The sequence below is a fragment of the Penicillium robsamsonii genome (assembly GCF_028829455.1).
Source record: "Penicillium robsamsonii strain IBT 29466 chromosome Unknown utg000002l_segment0_segment0, whole genome shotgun sequence".
NCBI lineage: Eukaryota > Fungi > Ascomycota > Eurotiomycetes > Eurotiales > Aspergillaceae > Penicillium > Penicillium robsamsonii.
In genome coordinates this window covers 432,398-455,662 of record NW_026643220.1, presented here as the reverse complement: position 1 = coordinate 455,662, position 23,265 = coordinate 432,398, and the positions used below count along the sequence as shown (strand labels likewise).

General features: G+C 49.0%; 10 protein-coding genes across 10 annotated transcripts; 4 read left to right on the top strand and 6 right to left on the bottom strand.

Moving 5' to 3' along the window:
• Positions 1-254: 254 nt before the first annotated feature.
• N7447_003414 (EXPERA domain-containing protein) lies at positions 255-1,083 on the bottom strand (the record flags this gene model as incomplete). The annotated part of the gene is made up of 4 exons (XM_057227689.1): positions 255-325; positions 371-605; positions 665-828; positions 879-1,083. 4 exons carry the CDS (start codon positions 1,081-1,083, stop codon positions 255-257), a joined length of 675 nt encoding a protein of 224 aa, XP_057087030.1.
• A 455-nt stretch (positions 1,084-1,538) lies between these two features.
• On the bottom strand, positions 1,539-2,459 carry N7447_003413 (SDR family NAD(P)-dependent oxidoreductase; the record flags this gene model as incomplete). Its single annotated transcript, XM_057227688.1, has 2 exons — positions 1,539-2,335; positions 2,387-2,459. The coding sequence occupies 2 exons, from the start codon at positions 2,457-2,459 to the stop codon at positions 1,539-1,541; spliced, it is 870 nt and encodes a 289-aa protein (XP_057087029.1).
• Positions 2,460-3,866: 1,407 nt separating this feature from the next.
• Positions 3,867-4,601, bottom strand: N7447_003412 (Galactose oxidase/kelch beta-propeller; the record flags this gene model as incomplete). The annotated part of the gene is made up of 1 exon (XM_057227687.1): positions 3,867-4,601. One exon carries the CDS (start codon positions 4,599-4,601, stop codon positions 3,867-3,869), a length of 735 nt encoding a protein of 244 aa, XP_057087028.1.
• A 479-nt stretch (positions 4,602-5,080) lies between these two features.
• N7447_003411 (SDR family NAD(P)-dependent oxidoreductase) lies at positions 5,081-5,797 on the bottom strand (the record flags this gene model as incomplete). The annotated part of the gene is made up of 1 exon (XM_057227686.1): positions 5,081-5,797. The coding sequence occupies one exon, from the start codon at positions 5,795-5,797 to the stop codon at positions 5,081-5,083; it is 717 nt and encodes a 238-aa protein (XP_057087027.1).
• Positions 5,798-6,745: 948 nt separating this feature from the next.
• On the top strand, positions 6,746-8,528 carry N7447_003410 (uncharacterized protein; the record flags this gene model as incomplete). The annotated part of the gene is made up of 5 exons (XM_057227685.1): positions 6,746-6,856; positions 6,910-7,052; positions 7,108-7,919; positions 7,994-8,349; positions 8,418-8,528. The coding sequence occupies 5 exons, from the start codon at positions 6,746-6,748 to the stop codon at positions 8,526-8,528; spliced, it is 1,533 nt and encodes a 510-aa protein (XP_057087026.1).
• A 1,433-nt stretch (positions 8,529-9,961) lies between these two features.
• N7447_003409 (uncharacterized protein) lies at positions 9,962-11,429 on the top strand (the record flags this gene model as incomplete). Its single annotated transcript, XM_057227684.1, has 6 exons — positions 9,962-10,111; positions 10,178-10,377; positions 10,430-10,596; positions 10,658-10,775; positions 10,852-10,919; positions 10,975-11,429. The coding sequence occupies 6 exons, from the start codon at positions 9,962-9,964 to the stop codon at positions 11,427-11,429; spliced, it is 1,158 nt and encodes a 385-aa protein (XP_057087025.1).
• Positions 11,430-11,874: 445 nt separating this feature from the next.
• On the bottom strand, positions 11,875-14,010 carry N7447_003408 (putative galactose oxidase; the record flags this gene model as incomplete). Its single annotated transcript, XM_057227683.1, has 1 exon — positions 11,875-14,010. The coding sequence occupies one exon, from the start codon at positions 14,008-14,010 to the stop codon at positions 11,875-11,877; it is 2,136 nt and encodes a 711-aa protein (XP_057087024.1).
• Positions 14,011-15,895: 1,885 nt separating this feature from the next.
• Positions 15,896-17,897, top strand: N7447_003407 (Dyp-type peroxidase; the record flags this gene model as incomplete). The annotated part of the gene is made up of 8 exons (XM_057227682.1): positions 15,896-15,942; positions 16,011-16,245; positions 16,302-16,696; positions 16,756-16,848; positions 16,897-17,007; positions 17,064-17,161; positions 17,227-17,532; positions 17,602-17,897. 8 exons carry the CDS (start codon positions 15,896-15,898, stop codon positions 17,895-17,897), a joined length of 1,581 nt encoding a protein of 526 aa, XP_057087023.1.
• Positions 17,898-18,397: 500 nt separating this feature from the next.
• On the top strand, positions 18,398-20,578 carry N7447_003406 (uncharacterized protein; the record flags this gene model as incomplete). The annotated part of the gene is made up of 6 exons (XM_057227681.1): positions 18,398-18,507; positions 18,583-18,617; positions 18,687-18,756; positions 18,817-19,385; positions 19,435-20,061; positions 20,127-20,578. 6 exons carry the CDS (start codon positions 18,398-18,400, stop codon positions 20,576-20,578), a joined length of 1,863 nt encoding a protein of 620 aa, XP_057087022.1.
• Positions 20,579-21,084: 506 nt separating this feature from the next.
• On the bottom strand, positions 21,085-23,140 carry N7447_003405 (uncharacterized protein; the record flags this gene model as incomplete). The annotated part of the gene is made up of 2 exons (XM_057227680.1): positions 21,085-21,900; positions 21,953-23,140. The coding sequence occupies 2 exons, from the start codon at positions 23,138-23,140 to the stop codon at positions 21,085-21,087; spliced, it is 2,004 nt and encodes a 667-aa protein (XP_057087021.1).
• Positions 23,141-23,265: the final 125 nt, after the last annotated feature.

The window sequence follows — 23,265 nt, the reverse complement described above, 5'->3', positions numbered from 1 at the left end:
GTCATAGGGTACATTTAGTGTGAAGATATTCAATCTATTAAACCTACTAATCCTTGGAATATGAAATTAATAGGATATAGCCTCATTTGATCATCTTGTAGGGCTATTATATGATTCGATACTACCCATCTTGTCGTTCCAACCCTCGCATCCTCTCGATCCCAACCGCGAAATTTCCTTAATGTTTCATGCCAACACAGTTCTAGCCCAATGCTCCACTGCGCCTCGACCCGCCACCGATGACGGAAGAGGTCTTACTTAGTCTTGTCCTTTTCCGCCTGTTTGAGTGCAGCCGAGATGGTGGAAATGCTCCGATAGAGATAGTCTATAAAAGTCAGCTTATAACGGGCACGGGAATTGTATGACATACAGGCCGGAACAACAATCCAGATGAAGTTCATGAAAAAGTAATACACCCAAAAATAATACGGCTCCGGTCGGGAATATGGCCGCCCGTGCACGTACTCGTCAAACAAACTGGTGGCATAATACAAGGTGTCTCCGTACAGATGGCTCATGCACACAATTACCTGGATGGGGTGGCGCAGGGAGTGCCTGGTTGCGGTCAAGTATGCAACAACAAAGCACAATGGTCCCCACAAGACCTTGGTGGAAATCAGCGGTGAGTCCTCGAGTTGACCTTGTATATAGCTGTGGGACTTACCACGGTCATTGTCTCCATACATAACACCAACGTATCCGAGGTCATATATCGGGAATCCGCTAGAGCATATTCTTTCCATAGTTGCCCAAAAAGATCTTGCGCAGAAGCCATGTGGCTATGGTGGACCATAAAATAACCCTCAAAGAAGCAGTGCAGAGTTCCAGCTATATCATTGTCAATATCGAAACTTTTGATCTTTTCTCGATTGTCTTACAGAGCACAAACCACAAGATGGCGATTCGATCCGCCATGCGCAAGGTCGGTCTCACATAGCTGGCCAACGCAAAAGTCACACTAAGAAGAATAGTACATGCCCCACCAGCAGAGACGAGAAGCTCCAGCACCGGAGTCTGGTTGGGCTCATAACCCACAATATTGGCATCAAGGGGATAGTATGGGTGGGATGGAGGACTGGGCATGTTTGCAGTACTGAGAGTTGAAAGCCTAGTCTAGACTATTAATGCCTCAGTCTCGGAAACACAAATTCAAAAAGGTATAGAAGGGCCAATGGATGAGACGTCGGAATGTCTCCTTTTGCGAAGGGGGTGGATTTGAGTTTGGCCAATAACAAGCTTAAAAAACACTTGAAGCTTAACTGGATCTACAGATGAAGCCTCAATTTGAGAAGACATTCAGAGATCAGATTTCAAGCAAAAAAAAAGAACCAGTGACACAGGCTTGAAATGCTTGCATCTCGTGTTTGTCTTTGGGCATAGTTAACATTCTGTGTGCGTATGCCTCAGGCATTTATTGTGGCCTGAGGCATTATATTCATCACGCATCTGTGGAGTACTTGGATACATGTTGACTACCTATCTTCGTAATTAGAAGGCCTCAAAAACCACACAGTCAATATTAGCAAAGCTGGCTAGGTTTAAGTACTAAAGGACAACCCTCCATTTGCAGAAATAACACTCCCAGTACACCACCCAAACTCCGCATTGCAGATCGTCGCAACTAAACCAGCAATCTCCTCAGCATACGCCGCTCTCCCTCCAAACTTTTCCCCCAACTCCCTCACCTCTGGGCTATCAGTCTCCCGAACGGGCACCAACGGCGTGAGTGGATTCCACAATGAAAGCCCCTCCTTGACCTCATCGGGCGCAGACATGTACATATCCGTCATGACAGGACCAGGGTTGATCGAGTTGACCGTGGCTCTCTCGGCCAGCTCACGACACCACACACGTGTCATGGCTTCAATAGCACCCTTAGTTCCCGAATAAAGCGAAGTGTTCTCCGTTCCCGTTTTCGAAGCAATACTCGATAACATTACAATACGCCCCGAGCGATCAGTGGGAAGATACTCTTTGCAGGCACCAGTGAGTAAAAGTGGCCCAAGGACATTTACTTCATATATTCGATGGAACTCGGATTCTTTGACTGATTCCAGTGGGCCGAGGTATAGCACCGCGGCGTTGTGAACGATGATGTCGATTTGGAAGGATCCTGTGTGCGAGTCTGTAAAAACATTTTTTGCGCTTGTCACGATCCTCGCGCATTCCTCCCGCGAGGTAATATCTGCTCTTATGGATAGTGCGCGCACTGAGTATTCCTTTTCGAGATTGGCGGCGAGTGCTGTTGCGGGTGCGTCGGAGGCCTCGGTTGCATAGTTGATGATCACGTTGCAGCCCTTGCTGGCCAAGTTTTGTACTATTGCGGCCCCGATACCTGACAGACGATCAGTATGGGGTGATCAATGGAGACCAATGTCGGACTTACTTCGTGCGGATCCTGTCACTAGAGCGAGCTTTCCCTCGTATATGCGAGGGAACGCGCCTTGGTAACCACCCATATTGACGCTGATATGATTGATACGAAGATCAAGATTGGACCTCAATCGGGACAAAGGCAAGCTGGGTATGCCTGTTTATGAGAGATGCAGGCACATTTGGCTCCAGTATTAACGGGTCTTGTCAGCCATATTATTGGCCTGCTCACAAGCTAAACGGAAATGAAGGATTAATCCCCGACTTGATTGATACGGAGTACGGAGGTACTAATGTGCACAAAAGTACGATGTGCAACGATTCTATGACCCACATAGATTGACTCCAATAGTTGGCAGACGTAAAAGGCCAATGAATGTGGACACTAGCGCATAAATCATGCCGTGTCCTAACTATAAATATTGTACAAAGTATGCTAAAGCAGCTAACCAAAAAGGAAGTGCAGCTCCGGATCCGCGAGACCAAAGCTAGTAGTAACCAGGAAATAATATTCATTCACAGTTTGCTAGAAGCCCTGAAGCAACAATGTCGAAGGCGTCAAGTTTTCTTTCTCGGTCAAACGGCGTGAAGCAGACTTGCTGACTCGGAAGCTCTCACTACTCGACTGATTATTTTTGATTGGTGACTGAATATACTCTACACGAACACTCTCATATTATGAAAGACACGATCCATAACAATGATAATGCGTGCTGCTTTTCAGTGATTAAAGCCTCTAGGCTCACCATAAAGTCTAGTGTTTCTTCCAATTATCCAGCGTATCAGCATCCTTGAACTTCTCAATTCCATTCGCCGCTTCATCTTCGTTTACCCCCAGTCCCCCTTTCCCACACGTTTTGCCCCGCTCAGCAACACCTAATGGACTTGCGAACTATGCGACTCCCATGGCAAGATACCACTGAATTTATCACACAATCACTCGGCTCTAGCACGGAATATCCAGTGTAGTGTTCAGGCAATGCGTCTATTGGGGAGTATGAACTTGATCGGGAGGTCTTGCACCATGGGGCACTGAGGATGGAGTCAATTTCTGTGCCGCTGGATTGATTGATCATGCAGGCAACTATCTTCTTGAACAAAATAATCAAAAATGACGACCTCACTCATCGAAAAATCTCCATGATGGTGGCGTTGAATTATCGAGAATAAACCTTGCATCTTGCAGGTTCAATCCACGCGAGTTCCCATGCCTGACCAACACTTGTAGGGCCCGATAGTCTTTTAGCTCGACTGCCGTGTTCACCATATCCTGTGACACTTCGAGATTTGTCTGGTGGGTAAAGAAACTCCTTAAAAGCCGCCCCTGGCCTGCATTTAAGGCATTGATCACAAGTTCATCGGTCACGTCAATTTCAAACCCGCTCTCGAGGACACAATTCAGAACAGACACAGATGCCCGAAAGTGCCAGCTGTCTGGAATCTGCTTTGTCGTCATCACTACGTTCAGAATATCCTGGCACAATTTGGAATCTTTAACTCGGGAAAAAAGAAATCCAACAACCGTGGCACTCGAATAAAAAAAATGAATCCTCAACATTCAGGAACATCCTAGGAGGAACTTTGATGTGCGGGGCGAAATTCCAAAGCACCTTGAGCATGTCAACGTTACAGTCGTAATTTCCTGATGCTGCAATCAGAATATCTTCGGTGACAACAGCATTGTCCAATTTTAGAAGGTGTTTCATCATCTCCAAGCTGCCCTTAGCCGCGGCGGCTAACAACACCGGTGGCGTGGCCTCGGTGATTGAACATCGATCCAACACGAAGGTCAGCATAGAGTAGCTGCCAGACTCGACCGCGGTTTTTACATGCGCCTCACAGAGATCAAGCTGTCCGAAATGGCTCTCCAAAATCTGCAGTGTTGCATAACCTGAAATCAAGTTACCGACGACTGCATCAACAACCATCGAGGATGGCTTCTCGATCATTGCAGTTCGCTGCAATATCTCCACCATCCACCCCGCAGCGATCCGTGCACAGATCACTGTCATCCCATAGGGCCCCTTCCTTCTCCCCGACACACTGCGTGATAGCTTCGGCCCCAGAGGCACCCTATCGGAAGAGCGGATCGTCATCGCTATAAAGAAAGTGGGCCTATGGGAATCGATCCGCGGAAAGGACGGGCTGGATGCCACCTTCGACGCGCTAGACTGGTCATACGGTGAGAAGCAACTGCTGGCACTGGCCCGGTCCTTGACCACTCCCATATTGGACGAGGTGACTAACAGCGTCGACTGGGAAACATAATCCCGGATACTTGAGTCAATCCAGCAAGAGTGCACGTGGCATACAGTGATTGCTGTCGTGTATCGGTTACCGCATATCGAGAGCTTTGATAACCTGGCGCTTCTGCGGCATGGGGTGCTGGTGGAGTTTCGGAAGCTTTATACTGCATCGCAGAAATGAGTGGTTTCCAAGCCAATTAGACTGAAATAGCTTTCAATAAAGTAGCCACTGGCCCTTTGCTGTGAACCTACTGAGCATATAGCGAGTACCCTGCCTATAACATGATACATACTGCTTCATACATGTAGGTAGGTATAGTTTAATGTGTAACATAGAGCTAACTACCATTTGGCCAGGAATCCTCCATCAATCGGCAGACAAATTCCATTTATGTATGACGAACATTCGGATGCAAGCCAAAGTGACCCCTGCGCTACCTCGTGGGCCTGTCCGAACCTGTTTAAGCTGCTAACCTTGGGCGCAAACTCATCATGGGTGGTGCCCATGATCTCCAACGCCGCAACTGACATTTCACTCTGCTCTTGTTAGACCATCTCTGACTTACAGAATGGGAAAAGCTTACGAAGATTGCTCCAGGCGCAATGGCGTTAACTCTGATCCCCTTAGGACCACCTTCAGTTGCCGCATGCTTGGTCAAGCCTAGCAGTGCATGCTTAGCCGCCGTGTATGCTGGCATATTTGGCTGTGGTGAATATGCGTTGATGGAAGCAATATTGACAATAGAACCCTTTGAGCCCTGCTTTTTCATTTGCTGCATCTGATATTTACAGCATAGCGCGGTACCAGTCAAACTGACATCCATCAATCTGCGCCAATAAGACTCGTCAAAGTCAATCAGGGGAGTCTGGTCGGGAGACATTGCCGCATTGTTGATTGCCACGTCCAATTTGCCGAAGGCGCTGACTGTCTGCTCAATGAGGTTTTGCACATCCTCTGACTTGGAGATGTCAGTCTCCACAAAACGGATTTCTCCCAAAGCAGAAAGCTCCTCTGCGACCTGAGCACCCTGCTCTGCCTTCACATCGGCAATGACTACCTTGGCCCCTGCTCGGAGAAATACAGAAGCGGTAGCCTTGCCCATGCCCTGGGCGGCGCCTGTGATGATGGCAACCTTGCCTTCAAGAAGGGGGAAGATAGGCGCTTCTGGTACGTTCATTCTGCAGAAGATCGGCTAGATGACAGATGGATATGGGTATGTGAAGAACAGGGGGCGAAACAATAATTTTTGTTTCGGTTTAGTATCGCCGGGTAGGATTTTATGTTCAACAACCGTGTAACTTTGTAGATCAGCATGGGCCTCTTGCTTTTAAGACCATTTGTCCTCGTCTATCCTCGCATTGGCCAGCACAGACTATACCCTGCCCCATTCCCTGCAAACGACCGTTATTGTGTCAACGCAAGTGGTCAGCGGAGTACGACCCACTTTCCGAATCCCCGGCCTTGGTAAAACGCCAATATCAATTTAGTGTCGATGCCGTCTAGGCCCTAGCAGACGGTGATCGCCTTATTATACCTCCTATTTAAGAACAAGGTAATCAAACCTACTTAGTGCCATTTATTTAAGGAGCGCAAGACGCATTGTACATAAGTACTTAATTTACACAAAGAGATTTTCTTTTGCCGCCCGTTCCCTCTCATTGACACATCTAGACGCCGATCCAAGCGTGGATAATGACTACAATTCCCCTCAGAAAGTCAGGCCAACTAAGGTGTGCCTTGTAAATGCCCTCATATTGAAAACGTCCGGCTTTGGCGATTGACGTGGAATTAAGCTGCACTTTGTACCCTGTGCCTGTATGTACTTCATGGATCATCTCAACCCTCGCCACGGTGTATACTTACTATTTATTACCAGCCACTAGTATCCCTCCAGCACATACCTAGGGCTCAGTCCAGCCTAGTTCAGGAAAGAGTCCAGGACCCACTTTTCCTCCAGTATGCTGCAGGATGAAGTAGAGCCGCCGCGAAGGTAGCGTGGCGGCCATAACACTTGCTAAGACTTGAATAGGGGTGATTTCCGCGACGATGAAAGTTTCTCGAGTCCAGTTTGCGGAATTCTCTCTTTTACCTAGTCCTTCCTGTTGTCTGTCTTCCAATATTTGAAATGGGTGAATCTCAGAGTCCAGCTCAGGATCCTGAGAAAAGCCGATCTGTCACACGCACGCAAAGTGTCAAGGGTGGAGATGTGCCAGAGACCAGTCTAGTCAATATATTGGTATCTTTGGCCAATTCTGTTTGCTTCAGTGCTGGTGCTAACTTGATAACTAGGTTGTTTGCACTGCATGTCTAGGAGGATTCGTATATGGATTTGCAGCCAACGCCCTCTCTGGCTCCCTCTCTCAAACAACCTTCATCGCAAAGTTCTTGTCGACACCTGATGCAACATCTCGACAAGATGGTATGCTTGGGGGGTATGTTCAACTTTGCTGCCAGACAAAGGTCTCTTTGGCTAAATATATTCTCCAGTTTCCTCGGAGGCGCCCTGGTCGGTGCTATCCTACAGGCGCCCCTAGCCAACAAGTTCGGTCGACGAATCGCCAACGCCGTTGCCGCCGTCATCGTTATCATTTCGGGTGCTTTACAAGCTGGTGCCGTCGATGCCACCATGTTCATTGTTGCGCGTGTCATCTGCGGCATTGGGGCGGGTATGGTATTCTCGAATACCCCCGTGTATATGAGTGAAATTTCGCCTCCACACACACGTGGAATGTTGGTCGGTCTCCATGGTGTAGGAACGGTGGTGGCATATATCCTGGCCGCTGTTTGCGCGCTGGCGTTCAGTTTTGTCACCACTGAAATGCAGTGGCGGTTTGTCTTCATCGTTTTGACTGTTGTGGGTGTCATCTACCTGGTCACACTATACTTCATTCCCGAGTCTCCTCGCTGGCTCATGCAGCAGGGACGTGACGAGGAGGCTACACAGGTGCTGGAATATCTGCATCGTACTAAGCGAGACCCTAGAGCTGCTTTTGCTCATGCTGAAGCGGTTCAAATCAAGGCTCAGGTCGACGCAGAGAAAGATACTCCGAGCGGCTATCTCTATATTATGCGCACATCATCTCACCGCAAGCGCGCACTCTGTTCTATTCTATTATGGACAATGGGTCAAGGAACTGGTATCACTGCCATTGCAAATTTAATCCCTACACTTATGGGCACGCTGGGCTTTGGTACCACGATGCAACTTGGACTTGGCGTTGTCTGGACCGTGTGCGCGGTAATTGGTTGTGGAATTAATGTTCTCCTCCTGGACAGAGTAGGACGAGTCAAGTTGTTGGGTGAGTTGGGGACCTTTTGCCGTTTTTGCCGTTGGATTGTGTACCATCTTATATACTAACCACCACATTCGCAGTGATCGGTGGGTTTGGCTCCGCTGCTATCATCAGCGTCATGGCCGCTCTTGAAAAGTTCTACCTCAACACAACCTACACGCCAGGCATCAATGGTGCCGTGGCGATATATTTCATCTTCGGTGCCTTCTTTACCTCCACCATTGAATGTACCGCATACGTTTATGGCTCAGAAATTTGGCCGACACACCTACGCAGCGAGGGAGCGACTATTGCATTGGTCAGTTTCTTCGGCAATGCTGTTGCATACAGCGCGCCTGTTACACTAGCTCTTACCAATATTGGATGGAAGTTCTATATGGTGTTTGTTGCTGTCACCGTTGCAAGTACTATTGTCATAATGCTCTATTTCCCCGAGGTATGTTTTTATTCCTGTTCATGGACGGTTAAACTAGCATCTAACAAGTCTTTTTTTTTTTTTTGTAGACCATGGGAATGAGTCTTGAGGAGATCAATAGGAAGTTCGGCGATAAGGTCGAGATGGAGCTTCAGGATGCCCTTGATGTGGAGGATACCAGCTCGCAGGGGACAGTCTAAACAACAAGATGACCTCATCCAAGGGCTCATGCGTCGATTGACCACGGTAGCTTTTTGCGTCCATCGCGCCAACTGGGGTTTTCGTAGGTAGAAGGTTAACGAGCTACTATGGATCAACCTTTACATATCATATATGCGGTCTCGTAAATCTCTAGTCATAGCTCGTATCAGAGGTGCCCTAACAATCTTGGGGGATATCGAATTAATTAAACTACGTACGTGGACTAAATTGTTCCCCGATAGTTGAAGTTTCTGTATAGCGACTCCGTATAAAATTTTAATTTAGCATCCACAATGTGACCACCGCATTCCACCCGTACCTTTTTCCTAGACATTCTGAGATACGGAGTAAGTAGTGGATCCATGAAATAATCCTTCCAGCCCATCGTCTCGGACGGCTCGCGGCTTTGCCAAGGCGGCTGGCGCTGTCGATCGGGTCAGTGCGCGTAACCCGCCTAAACAAAGTACGGACGGAGTAGACGATTTGATAGCCAAGTCGTCAACTCTCCACTTGAAATCTCATTTAACATGCTTCTATTTATATAGATCCACCTTTCCCAATCTTTTCATGTCAGATCAATGCTAAGAAATACAGTAATTCCAGCTGTCCTTCATACAAATGATTCGGAATCGATACACATATGAATGTGATGGGCTGATCCACTTTTGAAGGCTCTGGCCTCTATATGTACCTATGTAAAACACCGGAGGTCGCCTCGTGGATATTCCGAGGCCCACACCAAGCTAGCGGAAGCACCATGCTTCTTTTCCGCTGGAGCAAACCACTTGCAGGCATTAAGACACCAGTCACGCGCCAGTACAGGGTACGGCGGATATATACACACCCTTGTTCACAAAGGTACTGCGCGATGCATCGTTTGCTTCTCGCCCCTAGCATGGGTGAGCTTCCAAATAGTGTCTCCCAATTTCTGACAGGGCTTGAAATTTGTATCATATATCACAGCAACACATGATGTGGCCAGGATGAAACATTGAAAGAGGAAGCTCTACGAAGGAAGATGTCAAAATTCACGGGGTTCGAGAAATAGAAGAGGAAATAGAGAGCTGAAGTGCTGCCTATCCGAACATTCACAATGTAGGATGCAATCGAGCCAGTTATCGCCACCACTATGATTGACTAGCTATGATCGTACCATGACGCTGGAAGTGGTACCTGTGTTGATCCTTGTTTTATTTTTATTATTAATTTTTCTTTTTGTTCTATGACTCCCAAGGGTATGTTAAGTCGTTATGCCTAGCTAGAAGTGGATTGGGATCACCGCTGTCAGAATAGATCATAATTCAAGATCATTAGCCCCCTATTACTTTAGTACTACTGTTCCTTGCTCTGGTGCGCGAGTATATTAAAGGGCAATAGGAAGCAATGTTGAGTAACATTGTGTCTACACCTGACTCTTGATTCCACATCCAAGATGGCTCTCCGTGGTAAGGGTCCTACGTTGGTTGGAGTACTGTGGTTCGAAACAATACTGTGTATGATTGTGCTTGCACTACGAGTCTACACACGGACTGTGATCCGCCACAGTATCGGTTGGGATGACTTACTGCTTATTGTCGCTTGGGTATGTGACTTTATGGGACATCAGTAGCTCTTGAATACTTTGCTGACGTGTGATGGCGGGTTATAGGCTCTGATGGTTGCCTTTTCTGGCCTCTGTACAGCATCTGCACATCATGGTATGGGTGTGCATGCGAGTGAACTCGGAGTCGAGGAGACTCCGCAGGGAATGCTACTGCTCTTGATTGCGCAAAGCGTTATAGCAATTTCCATGGGGTTGAGCAAGTGTGCTGTCGCTGCTTTCCTTATGCGGATTGTTGTCAAAAGATGGTATGCTCTTCTACAAGCTTGAATTTTAAGAACCTTACCTGACTAGTAGTAGGCACAAGATCTTCCTGTGGTTCTGGAATATCACTATCATGGCCCTAAGCATTCTTCTGGCTATCACTGTGTTTGCACAATGTACACCAGTTCAGTCGATCTGGGACTCGCGAGTCCCGAGTAATGGCTGCTCGTTGAATCTTACAATTATGGCCACAATCATGTGCGGTATGCTTTGGTTTTGTCCCTCCAGTCACAGCCTGCCTCCAGTTGGTCTAACAAAATATAGCATGGTCCGCCGTCCTTGACTTTGTTCTCGCTCTGTTCCCATGGGTGGCCCTGTGGAATTTAAACATGAAGAAAAAGGAGAAATATACCATTTGCCTCTCCTTGAGTCTGGGTATTTTGTTAGTTCTTCTCTCTTGGCTCATTAGTCTCTCAGTTATGGTCTTCCCCTTCTATCCTACTGACACATTATGATAGTGCCGGAATTTGCGGTGTAATCCGAACAACAGGTCTCGACGCTTTAACCCAATCAACTGACTATCTCTGTGGGTTCCTAGATCACTGTCTGTTTGCCGATAAATCAAGCTGATCACAGAACAGATGCAACAACCGACTCGGTGATGTGGACAATGTCCGAACTTACCACCACCATAATTTGCGTGACCATCCCCGCGCTTCGTCCTCTCTACCGCTCCATCCGGGGTAACGACTCATCCACCGACGCTTCATACTATAACAACCTCCCTCCCTATGGAAAAGACAGCGGTGGACGCAGCAGCGAACGCAGGGCAAAGCCGACCTTTGCCATGGACACAATAACAACGACCACCGTCAATGGCAAAGACATGGATGACGAGTCCAGGGCTAGTGGGACCAATGAAGAGCACGGAGAGGATACAGACACGAAACATATTCTGCAACATGCACCTCCTCGGTCACCTGGTATCTACCAAGTTAATGAGGTGAGGATATCTTATGAGAATCGAAGGCCTGGTGATGGGATGGGTGGTGATGGCATGCCTTCTGTCCCTGTCAAGGCTAAACAGCATATTTGATATCCTCAAGCATTGCTATGCATTGTTTGTCTATGAGAATACGCCAGCTGCGGTAAAGGTACGGTGTTCTGTAGGCGCCACGCTGGAAAATGAGTTATGTATCAAAAAGGAAACAGAGATACGCATCCAAAATTAAACTTAAAAACATAACGGCAACAAACGTCCATACCAAGTAGACTACTAGTATGACGATACGTTTGCTCTATCTTTTGGAGTACAGCAAAACCACATTTCAAACTTGACTATTCTTTGAAGTAGCTTGTCACATTCTACTCTTTATAGTTGTGTTAAACACACTATATCTATTATACAAGAGACCCAACATGATGGCATTCCAAGTTTCGGACTCTCCAAGAATGCCAGCTTTCCTCAAAACCACTTTCTCTTCAGCAACTCGATCCTCATAAACGACGACCCAATGGCTGTACAGTTAGTGTTAGCGTTTCTAAGACCACCATAAAGTCAGGAGAGATTCATGCTCACGGTTCTGTTCCTCGGGGTCCTGTGCACCCTGGATGGTCTTCCTGTCGTCCACGGTGATCATCATGATCTTTGCGATGCTAGGAACGCCATCCCGATCCATAACGAAGAGCATCCAGTATCCAGGAATTAGGATACCAGTGTCTTTTGGCAGTCTAACTTTGTAGGTGCTACCGAAGAATGGCGTAGTAGTAACGTCAAGTGGAATGCGGCGTTGATCAGTGTTGACAGTGTGGGTGTTGGTGCCCAGACGGATCAGAGAAGCTTTCGAGATTCGGCCGGAGGTCTTGAATCTCAGGGTGCTACCCGCCATGACTTTATCTTGCAGGCCTGAAATGATCTCAGGACGGGGCCGGGGCTCTCCAGAATCCGTAAGGAGATAAGGAGGAGTGAAGATCTGGCCATCATAGTGGTTGGCTGTGCAATTGCCACAAAGACCACCGCCTGCATTCAATACCCGAGCATCTGGGAGGAGGATTGAGACGGTATGATACACTCTCACCATATTGTTCTGCTGTAGCTTCTGGAAAGAGTTGGTTTCAGGGTCATAGAGTTCTGGAATAAAGTGGACGTTTTCCTCATTAAAAGCAACACCATACTTCTGACCGCCGAAGATGGCAACCTTTCCATCGGGGAGAACGACCGTAGTGTGGAACACACGCTCATAGTGCATAGCGCCTTCTTTTCCGGCTGGTTCAACCCTCGGCGGTTGACCTGGTTCGCCGATCGTGATAATATGGGCGGCATTGGTGGCCCACGATTTATCATAGTCAGGAGAGCCACCGAGCGTGAGGATCTTTCCCTTCACGGCATCAAACATAATGGCATTGCCAGACATGGAATCCTCATCCCGCATGCGAAGTCCTGCCGCCTGAACACTTCCATTGTCATGAGCGGAGTACCAGTTCATCTGTTTGCTAGGCCCTGCTTGGAAGATACTCAGATCCTTCCAGCCGAAGAGCCAGCCATGGTTGTCCGCTCGCCAAGGACCTTCCATATCCTTGGTCAACATCGCGCTGACTTTGGCGTCGGGGAGCATAGTCCAGTTTCTGGTAGCAGGGTCGTAAACTTCGGCATCCTTATCAACATTCGAAGCTCCAGCCCATGAGCCTCCAATAACAAAGACACGTCCATCAGAGAGAGTTGTAGACGCCTGGTATCCACGACGGAGTTTCATTTCGGTTGCGCGAACCCACTCATCATTGACAGAGTCAAAGAGACTAGTCTCGGAGGCATCATTACCGCCAGTCACAACCATCATTCCGGTGCCGTCATAAGAAATGCCGGGGCAGAACATGTCGTGGTGGGTTTCGCTGACAGTGCGCTTGGAGACCTCGTCGGTCAATGGGTTCCATCGGGTCATGACAGTCTTACCTCCCGGGGTCGAGTGGAATAGGTCATCGGCCCACGACGACCATAGAGTAAGCATACCAGATCCCTCCTGAGCACCGGAGACAGGTACAATGGGGAAATCAAGAGTTGGCCCCCAAACACCGAGAGCAGGGTCACGAGGAATGGTGTACAGAGTTCCATAGATGTTGAGTTCGGCGATACCGACCCAAGGATTTTCATCGTCGGGATTGGTCGTAATTTTTAAGTATCGGGCAGAGGATGGTTCAAACGCAGACATTCGCTGTCTGTTTACATTAGGCCACATTCCATATGCAACAGGTCCGGTCCATTCTTCGCCATCTTGGCTGACCCAGACCTTGTGCTGGGTAATGAGACCTTCCAGCTCCGTTTCAGCTGGGGGTTGGATAACGACGGCGCTCACTTGGTACCACGCTCCAAGATCAACCATGAATTCATGTCCCTTGTCGGAGCGGTCGCTGCGCCAGGAAGTAGTGTTCTTGCCATCGATCGCATATTTGCATGGGAACTTGGAAATAGAGCTGCTGCATTTCAAGATCCAGTCTTCACGGGAGATTCGATGGCCGCGATATGGAGGAGATTCATCTTTGAACTGCGGGAGCGTGGAGGGATTGTCGGCTTTGCCATAGCCAGAAACACGCTCTCCTCTCATAGCTTCGTGCATGTATTTGGCCATACCATTGACTCCAACCGAGGCCCCTAGGAGGAGCCCGACCCATTGAAACTTCATATTGGGTGAAGTTTATCGAAGGGCAAAGAGAATATGAAAAGAGGGAAAAAGAAGCTCACTTCACCTGAGTGAAAATAAACTATTGACGTGAGCAGGGGCACATATAAGGGCACTACTCGGCATGAGCAGAGTGCTACTTTCATTTAGGATTCAAGGGAGATTTTCAGCCCGGAGTACGGAGTGGCTGGCAATCTATGCCAATATTACGCAAACTATGACAAGCCTGATCTCTTCGGGGGCCAGGTGGGGATGCTTTCCTCCAGTCAAGTACCGATCCTGACATTGCTGACGATGAGCATGAGAGATAAACGTCAGTGGTTGGCTGGGCCCACCTTGCGTAGTACGATGTGACTGGGCACTTCCTTTTTAGATCGATGAAGAAAATCCCCCCAAAGTTAGACTCGATCGGCGATGCTCGGCCAGACGTCAATGATCGGCCTCTCCTGCAGAAAGACACGGGTTGCAAACCCACTCCGACGTAGATGGGGAGTTCAGCTGTGTGAGGTTATTCCCAGTCTGCATATTACATGTGGGGCTTCCAAGATTGGACGCCCTTGAAATTTGTTGTCACGGCTGAACAACCGAAAATTGACCAATTGGGGATCGTCGATTTAGAGCAAAACTCCTGCATGTCGATCATAGATGAAAGAAGAACAATATGCAAAGAGAGATGTCCTCTCGGTAGATAGTTCGTGCTAGCGGCATTTAGGTGGAGCCCGGCCCGCTTCCGCTGAGACATCCATGGATCCATCAAGGGCCAATCTTCAACCCTGAATACCACGTAGGTGGAAGTATTTCAGCTGAACACCCCTACGCATTATCGGCATTCTTGCCCTATATACTACATTGCTGCAGATGTGAGATATGTTCCTCGCAGAAATGAGCTACAAATGGAATATAATGACCCATAATTTGTCAAGTGGAAAGTGGAAAGTGGAAAGTGGAAAGCTGAAAGCACTGTGGCCCACTCTGATTTCTCTGTAATTTGGGAATAATTGAGTGAGCACGTCCACGTCCTGCATACCTACAATGTTATATCCAATACCCCAACGATGAATGGCTGGTTCTTGTTCCATACCCTTTTATCGACCAAAATGTAAGAAAGGACCCCTTTATTCAGGTGCAGCTATATTGTACCGGCGCAACATACGTAATAAATAGCCAGCGAAGCCTAGAGATCTGTGCGGTGTGCATCGATATACAACTTACATTGCCAGATATGGATATTCCGAGATCTCCACTAATGCAATCAAAATGTTGTACCAGCCCGCAGGAACCGCGATACGTTCGTGATATTCTAGTATCCATCTCATTTGCTTGAAAGTGACCCACCCGTCAAAAGTGACTGCCAGATGGACTATGTTGATCCTTGCTATCTGAAGAACCGCGAGCCTATGATCATCTCTAGATTAGGAATTCCTTCAATTAATGGCCCGTGGGGCAGTGAGTTCGCTAACTCGAGTCAATCGTCGTCAAGGCGTAATACCGAGTATCCCCTTCCCTTCTCGCTCGAGAGATGCCCGTACAACTTAGTGTGGCTGCGATCGATTGTTGCTATTGGAGCTCACTCGGTGCTAATGTCGGTGTCGAACATGCCCCATATCTACTCCGTAATGGGCGATCCGATCCAGTAGCTCAGTGATATGTGCTGCGCAATCACAGACCTGCTCTGCCCCGCCTCCTTCCTTTGCTTTTTCTTTTTTCTTTTTTTCTTTTTTTTTTAAAAAAAATTTGTTTGGAAAATGGAATTGTTGCTGGGTCTCAAGACGGCGTGCCACCCTTCTTTTCATATAATTACCCCATTACCTCAGGTCAACCCGGATGGTTTGACAGTAGCCTTCATTGATATTGGATCGTTCACTCTTTAAGAGTCCAACTGTCCATCATGAGTCTGACTTCAGCCATCAAGGCAAATATCCAGGGAGATGTTTGGTAAGTTTCCCGTGCTGCCGAATATCCATATATCGACATGGTCTTTCAAAAATACTCATCTCAATCAGGCCTGGTCTCCCCAAGAGATTTCAAACTTTTCTCTTTTTTCGCGTTCGCAACCAAGTTGATTTCAAGAACCGACTGAAGACATTTATTCCCAAGATTACCACGGGCCAAGATGCCTGTCAAATGAGCGAGATCATTAAGCAGGCCAGGAAGGATGCCCAACTAGCGAAGAGATCAGCTAAGCTTCAAGCTTTACCGGGAATCAACATCGCCTTTACCTCCACCGGCCTTGAAGCTGTAAGTTAACTGTTTGGAGTGATATTGAATAAATACTGATGAGAGACTACTCATAGCTTGGCGCATTTGTGAATACCAATGATCAAATTCTTGTGAAAAAGGATAGAGAACTATCTACAGTCTTTCGAAAGCAACAACTCCGTGGTGGGCTGTTCGAAAAAGGCATGTATGCGGATCTTGTGGGCGAGGGGTGGGACAATCCCCAGGAGCTTCGAAAGGAATACCAACCCACCAACGACAATGAGAGACTCATTGATGGTGTAATTATGGTCACCTCCAGCCTGAAGTCTGGTTTAGATGCCAAGATAAAAGAGGTGAAACAACATTTCTTAGCCGAGGAGGGAGAACCTCTCAACCCAGACACCTATAGGCTCAGCCAGAACCCTTCTATAGAGTTGACCCTGGTTAGAGAAGGAAAGGTTCGCCCAGGCGCTATGAAAGGAAAAGAGCAGTGAGTGATTGTCAAACGACTAGGGATGCTTTACGAGCCAAACTTACCATTGTGTTTAGCTTTGGATTCAAGGACGGAATCAGTCAGCCTATCATTGAGGGCTGGGATGATAAAAAGCCCCAGGGCAAGGAGCCGAAAGCCACCAAGTCAGGGTATGTGCTCACAGTTGTTGAATGGAGGACTAGACTAATGACATGCAGATTGATTGTTTGCGGGCATGAGGGTGACCCTATGGGCCAACCAGAATGGGCGAAAGATGGCAGTTTCCTTGTTTTCCGTGACCTTCAGCAGCTTGTTCCTGAATTCGACGAGTGAGTAACCTGTGCTTGTTTCGCTGTTTCCTATTCGGTATTGACCAAGTCTATAGGTTCATGGAGGAAAATGCCCGCCACGCCCCCTTTACTCAAGACCACCCCAAGCCAGCCGAAAAGCTTGCTGCATACTTGATGGGAAGATGGAAGAACGGTTCGTGGCGAATTAAGAAAATTAAAAGATTTGCGTAACAATTTGCTAATTAAAATAACATCCAGGAACCCCTGTGGATGAGTCTCCTCATGATGACTCTGACGAAAGCCTCTTCGACTCAAACAACTTCGATTACCACCCCGTCACAGAGCACTTGAAGTGCCCATTTGCGGCGCACACCCGCAAAATGAGACCACGAGCTGACTTGGAGCATGACCATGCTGTTATTATCCGTCGTGGCATTCCGTATGGTGATGAAGTCTCAGCCGAAGAAATGACCGAGCGAAAGTCCGCTGAAGATAAAGAGCGTGGTCTTCTGTTCGTCTGCTACCAGAGTGATATCCGAAATGGATTTAACTTTTTGACTACCCGTAAGCATTTGAAACTTGATCTCGTGCACAATCTGAGAAAGGCCCCTGGCTAACATTTGATTCTTCTAGGTTGGGCAAGCAACCACCACTTCCCCGATCGCAAGACCAACTTTGTCGGTGGTGAAGGTCCGGGTATTGACGCATTCGTGGGTCAGAGACTGGATCACCACCCACCTCGCTCTATCGGTCTTCCTGATGGCAAATTCCCTACCGAGGCTCGCATGCCGCTGGAAAGCTGGGTTATTCAAAGGGGTGGCGAATACTTCTTCGTGCCTTCTATCTCAACATTGAAGAACGAACTCACGGGTCCTACCACTATCTTTGACCAGGAGAAACTGGAGGAACTTCGTGAAGAGAACGAGTAATCATGGAGAATCTGAAGGTTATCTGTATGGTAGATATATTTTGTGTTAAGCACTTATCGAGGTTTTTGATACAATTAATATGTCCTCTGGACATCTCTCATGATCTGGTAGAGAATATAGAAGAAGAGCATTTTTTGCATGAGATAAATTTAAGTATTGACATAGTTAATAGCTGCTATTGTTTTTTATATGTAAAGCACTAGAAGCCCTTAACAATAAAATATGACCGGTTAACAACGCTAGAAAATGAAGTGAAGCTACCGGATCCATATGTAGATGCTGTATTATGTTGCTGAGGATGTCGATATGGCCAAGCTCTCATCATCGATGATACATTGTCGTTCCTAGTTAGTTTGTCCGACGTTACAAGTCTAGACCCGATGTGCTGCCTTAGGCATCAACTCCGCATAGCCAAGGTCCCTTACTAGGCTCACCCCTCAACTTACCGTGATTCCCCGACACTGCTTGAATGTTGTCGCATTCCATGATTCTCCTTCACAATGGTATCTGAATCTCCTAGGCCATTGGGCGTTGACGTCTCACGTTCCTCTATGGAGTCGCCACCAGCCATTGCCGCCTTGTTCGTCATCAGCTTCGACATCAGAGCCGGGTAAGTCGTACTCCTTCCCCTGGGCATCTTAGCTCTCAAGCTCAGGAACATATCGCTGACATTTTGCGACAATAGATATGTGGTCTCATGGAAGCGCACTGCGCCGGGAGGTGAGCAATCCGTTATCTAGCCGAGGCTACAATCGCCCCAACGCGCAACACTGACACCCAGGTGAATAGTTGAGGTTGAAGGGGTTGTGGAATACAAATCACTGCCCTCCGGGCTGCACAACGTGACAGAGGACCTGGTGTATGTTCATTAAAGTCTTCAAAAGCTTTGGATCCGATCTTTGCTGATGCGCTCTTCTAGGTACTTCGTTCATGAACAGTATGCCGGTATCAGCGCGTTCCTCAATCATCCCGCCACGGAGGCCGAACGCAATGCAAAGATGTTTGCGATCGGAGTTCTGGTGCCCCTCAGCACTGGAAGACTTGGGAAGAGCTGGCGACATGCTCCAAGGCTCAAGGAGCTCACGCTGTTCGTATCGCCAGGCACCCGTGACGAGATCCCTACTGACACCGGTGCCGATAGGAAATACGCCGAGGATATGTCAGATATGCAGCATCTGTGCGATTATTGGGACACATACAGGATAGGAGGGGACGATTCTTCAGCGCCCGAGTCCCCCCTCGACTCGCCTCTTAGTCTTCGATTCCGACCCAGCGAGCGACCAGATCAGAGTCGCAACCGTGCCTTCAGCGATGCACTAGTACTGGAAACGTTCAGGCCGGCCTTGACGCCCTTCCACCCCGCCTCATCGCTTCCAGATTTTACGGAGTGTTTTGGACCTTTGATCTTCCCCCTCTACAGAGCAGCTTTACTGCGCAAGCGCATTCTCTTCATGGGCGAGGCTCCTGTACACACATCTTGCAACTATGGTACGCTCCTACACGCATTTCAATTGATCCACTGCTAATCCAGATACAGTATATGATCTTTCTCTCTTGGCCTCATTGCCAAACTCCCTTCTCCAGCTCCTTCCCGACGATCGCATACCACCATTACGCCCCCGGCCCCTCTTCAACGTCGGCATCCACGATATCCCCTACCTCTCCTCTTTCGATCCATCGCGCAGCATCATAAACCTCGAAACAGATCCAAGCTGGATCGCCTGCTCCACCGACACCGTCTTAACCATGAAACCCGATCTCTACGACGTCCTCGTTACCCTCCCCGCACCATACTCACAACAAACCGCCGAACGAGCCTTCCCCCAAATCTCCCTAGTCCACAACACAGGCGGCAAAGCCAACAAAGCCCAACAAATCCAGCTAAAAGCAACCCAACGCGACGCCCGTCGCTACTCCATGCTCCGCCGCGGACTCCGCCAATTCCCCAACGATCGCCCCACATCCCCAGACCAAGACCAAGACCGCTCAGATACAGGCTCAACCTATTCCTCCAGCCCCGTCGTCGAGCCCATCTCCTGGACCCGTCTCGCCTACACCTCCTTCATCTGGTGGGCCTCGGCCGGCGAGAACCGTGACGGCCTCTCAGAGGAAGAAGAAGAGCAGCAGATAGAACAAGACTCTCGCCTTCTGGCAAGCGTTGAGAGTCTCGTTCACCCCCTTACAACACCACCTCTAACCCCGGACCACCCCGTAACCCACTCCACGAAGACCAGCAGCCGCGCGAAGTCGCGCTGGTCGCGTACTTCCGCCGCCTGACGTCACAGATCTTCGTTACATTGGCTGGCGCCATCGCACGTAATGACAGCGACCTCGACGACGATGCATATAATGATGCGCCGTATATCGATGAAGATGATGACGCGGAAGCTTCGCTCTCCATGTCTCGCCAGTCTATCCACGGCGACGAGGGGAGTTCGCCTTTGCTCCGGCAGCGGTCGAGCGTGAGCGGGTCTCCGAGTCGTGGGTCGAGAGCCGGTGACCGCGGCGGAGGTGCCAATGACACTGTCACAATTACGGTGGCGGATATGGCGGAGATGGGGCTTGATGTGTGGAGTGCGACGGACCGTGTCTTTGTTGAGGAGTTGGTTTCTTTGTGGTGGAATCGTGGTGCGAGGGTTGATAGTGCGAGGATTAGATGTTGTGGGATCTCGGTTTTGTAGAGGCTGGTTCTCTGCTTTATCTTTGAGATCTGGTTTTTTTTGTTAGGCACATATTATACATTGTAGGTCAATATACATATTTTCATATGGTTGGTTCATTTAAATATAGTTCGGGCATACATGACCTAAATTTGCTGGATGAAGAAGACTCTGACCATCGTAAATTATGCAAAATTCACTCTCAGTAGCGGAAGTATATGTACAGAAGAAGAAAAGCAAGACATAGGAAAGGTGAGAAGAGGGACAGACACTGGAGTCGAGATTGTATCAAACGAAGGACAGGCAGTTGGAGAATTAATCCATAGTATAATGAGGGTCATAACATCGGAGCTAAAAGATCCAAACACAAAACAAGACATATTGCTTCCAGTCACGATGCAAATGAAATAAAGACAAATTGATGCAGCGCCGAGGGGGGGTATTAGAGGAAATGACAAGCACCAGCAGACCATGCAAAAGAAAGACATAAATATGCATCATGGGACATATACATCCCAGGGCATTCATTAACGTCGGAACATCCGAACAGGAGCACTCATATCTCGGCGTTCACCGAGTTCGTTTTCGGCCCTTGAATCGGCCCGAAGATTGGGGTTAGGAAGGCGTCGAGGTCCCCGAGCAGTGGTCGGGTTGGATCCCGCTGAGGTGCGAGCTACGCGGCCAGGTTCGCTGGCACTGACTGATCGCTGCTTGCTGTGGGTACGGCCTCGTCGCGCCCTGATCTGTGCGAGCGCTTGTTCGCGGTCGATGGGCGTATCGGGAATGCCAGGGTGCGAAGTGCGCTGTGACTGTGGCTCTTGTCGGGAAGGAACTCTCTTCGGGGGGTTGATGGGCTGGCGGTGTCCAAAGGGTTCTCTCTCGACACGTCTTGATGGTCTTGCTTCCACAGACAGTGGGGCACGCGAGTGTTCGGCGACACCATCTGATGGGATGGGATGGGGCATTCTGGTCAAAACCGGTTCCCCAGAGGGGGTAAACGAGTCGACCTGTTGGTTGGGTGATGCAGAGGCATCGTTATGACGTGTGCGGACATCTGGTTGAGGCTCAGTGAAATCGGGTGTGTCGAAGAAATCCAACCGCGGAGGTTTGACATTATCTCGGAGAGGAGATGGGAATGTCGTGAATGTGCCGGTCTCGGGAGAAAATGTTACCAGAGGCTCGGCTGGCATCTGCATCTTGGGCAGGTCTCTAGGTTCGGCCTTCACGGAAGGGGCGGTGTGCTGGTGGACAGGAACAGGTGGCGCGGCCAGAGGGGTACGACTTGGCTCGGGTTCTTCCTGGTGGATACTGTGCCGAGGAGATCTCACCATGGGAGTGGAGGCCTGGTGAACAGGAGATCGGTGGACGGGGGGGTGGAGGAGGGGGAGGACTGGCCTCAGGGGTGCTGGATGGGTGAGGATGGATTTGTTGCACGCTAGCTTGCTCAATGATGGCTTGCTGAGCACGAGCTTTCTCTTCCGCCTCAATCTGAGGCTTTTGGAATTTGTTATAGTAATCAGCATCGTAGATGTAGCGACGACCTTGGCTCTCGGCCAGCCTGCAAGAGCAGCGTTCGAACTGGCACTCAATGTTCAGGAAATGCACCATCTCTTCGGCTGCGACTCTGCGACGACGCTCGAAGTCAAGCTCTTCTTTAATCCCCTCCAACAGATCCTCGTCCAGTTCAGCAGCCGTCTCGGATGCGTGCTCTTCACTCTCCGTCTTTGGTGCACAGTCCGACAAACGGGGGCGTTTGGGAGGAGTGGCTTCTGCATGGTCTTCTTCGTGTGCCGGGGCTGGCGAGAGAACAGATCCCGCAGCCGCTCGTTTCGGTCTCCGCGGTGTCGCTAAAAACGCGAGATCACCTTCTGCTATTGACAGTCTCCCAAAGTCTTCTTTCCGAATCTCATGGGCGCGGACTTCGAGGGTGCTCGAGTGGTTGTCGGTTTCAAGGGCACGAAATTTCTCTTTCAGAACTTCAAGTTCCTCTGTAAGACCAGCGAGAGCATAGGCGCGTTCGAATGCCTCCTGTTTGGCCTTGTCCTTCGACTCGCGTTCTGCTGCCACTTCGTCTTTCAGTGCTCTGACCTCTGATTTCGCGTGCTTCAATTCTTCTTGAAGTTTTACCAAGGTCGATCCAGCACGAAACGCTTCTTTGCGGGCTTTTCGGATTTCTTTTTCGAAAATTGATCGTTCGTGGCCCTGCCGTTCTTTCGTCCCGTGTAGCTCTTCCAGCAATGATTCGAGGCGTTCACTGATCCGGCGTTCGCGTGTCTGTGCTTCGGATAGATCTTCCTGTGCAGTGGCTAGGGCGGATTCAGCTTCCTCGCGGCCCATGATAGCCCGTTGTAGAGCGGCATTGCTTGCTGCAGAGTTGGCAGGGCTGCCTCCTCGAGATAGACCATTTAGAAACGCCACTTTGGCTTGAACTTCCGAAACACCTCGGGTGCTCTTGTGGTGTAGTGTGAGGAGATCGGAAGGTATTGAGGGAGAGCCGGGTATGGCTTGTTGATTCATGCGTTCCGGCGAAACCGGATGCAGCGCTTTTGAGGGGCTTAGGATAGGACGCGTCGGAGACTCCATCGCAGCTGATTCGTGACAAGTAATGGATCCAGCCGATGAAGATCACAGGGTCAAAAAAAGCATCACAGGAATAAGGAAGGAGATTCACGAGGGAAAATTACCGTTGTGGAGTTAGGGTGGTGACG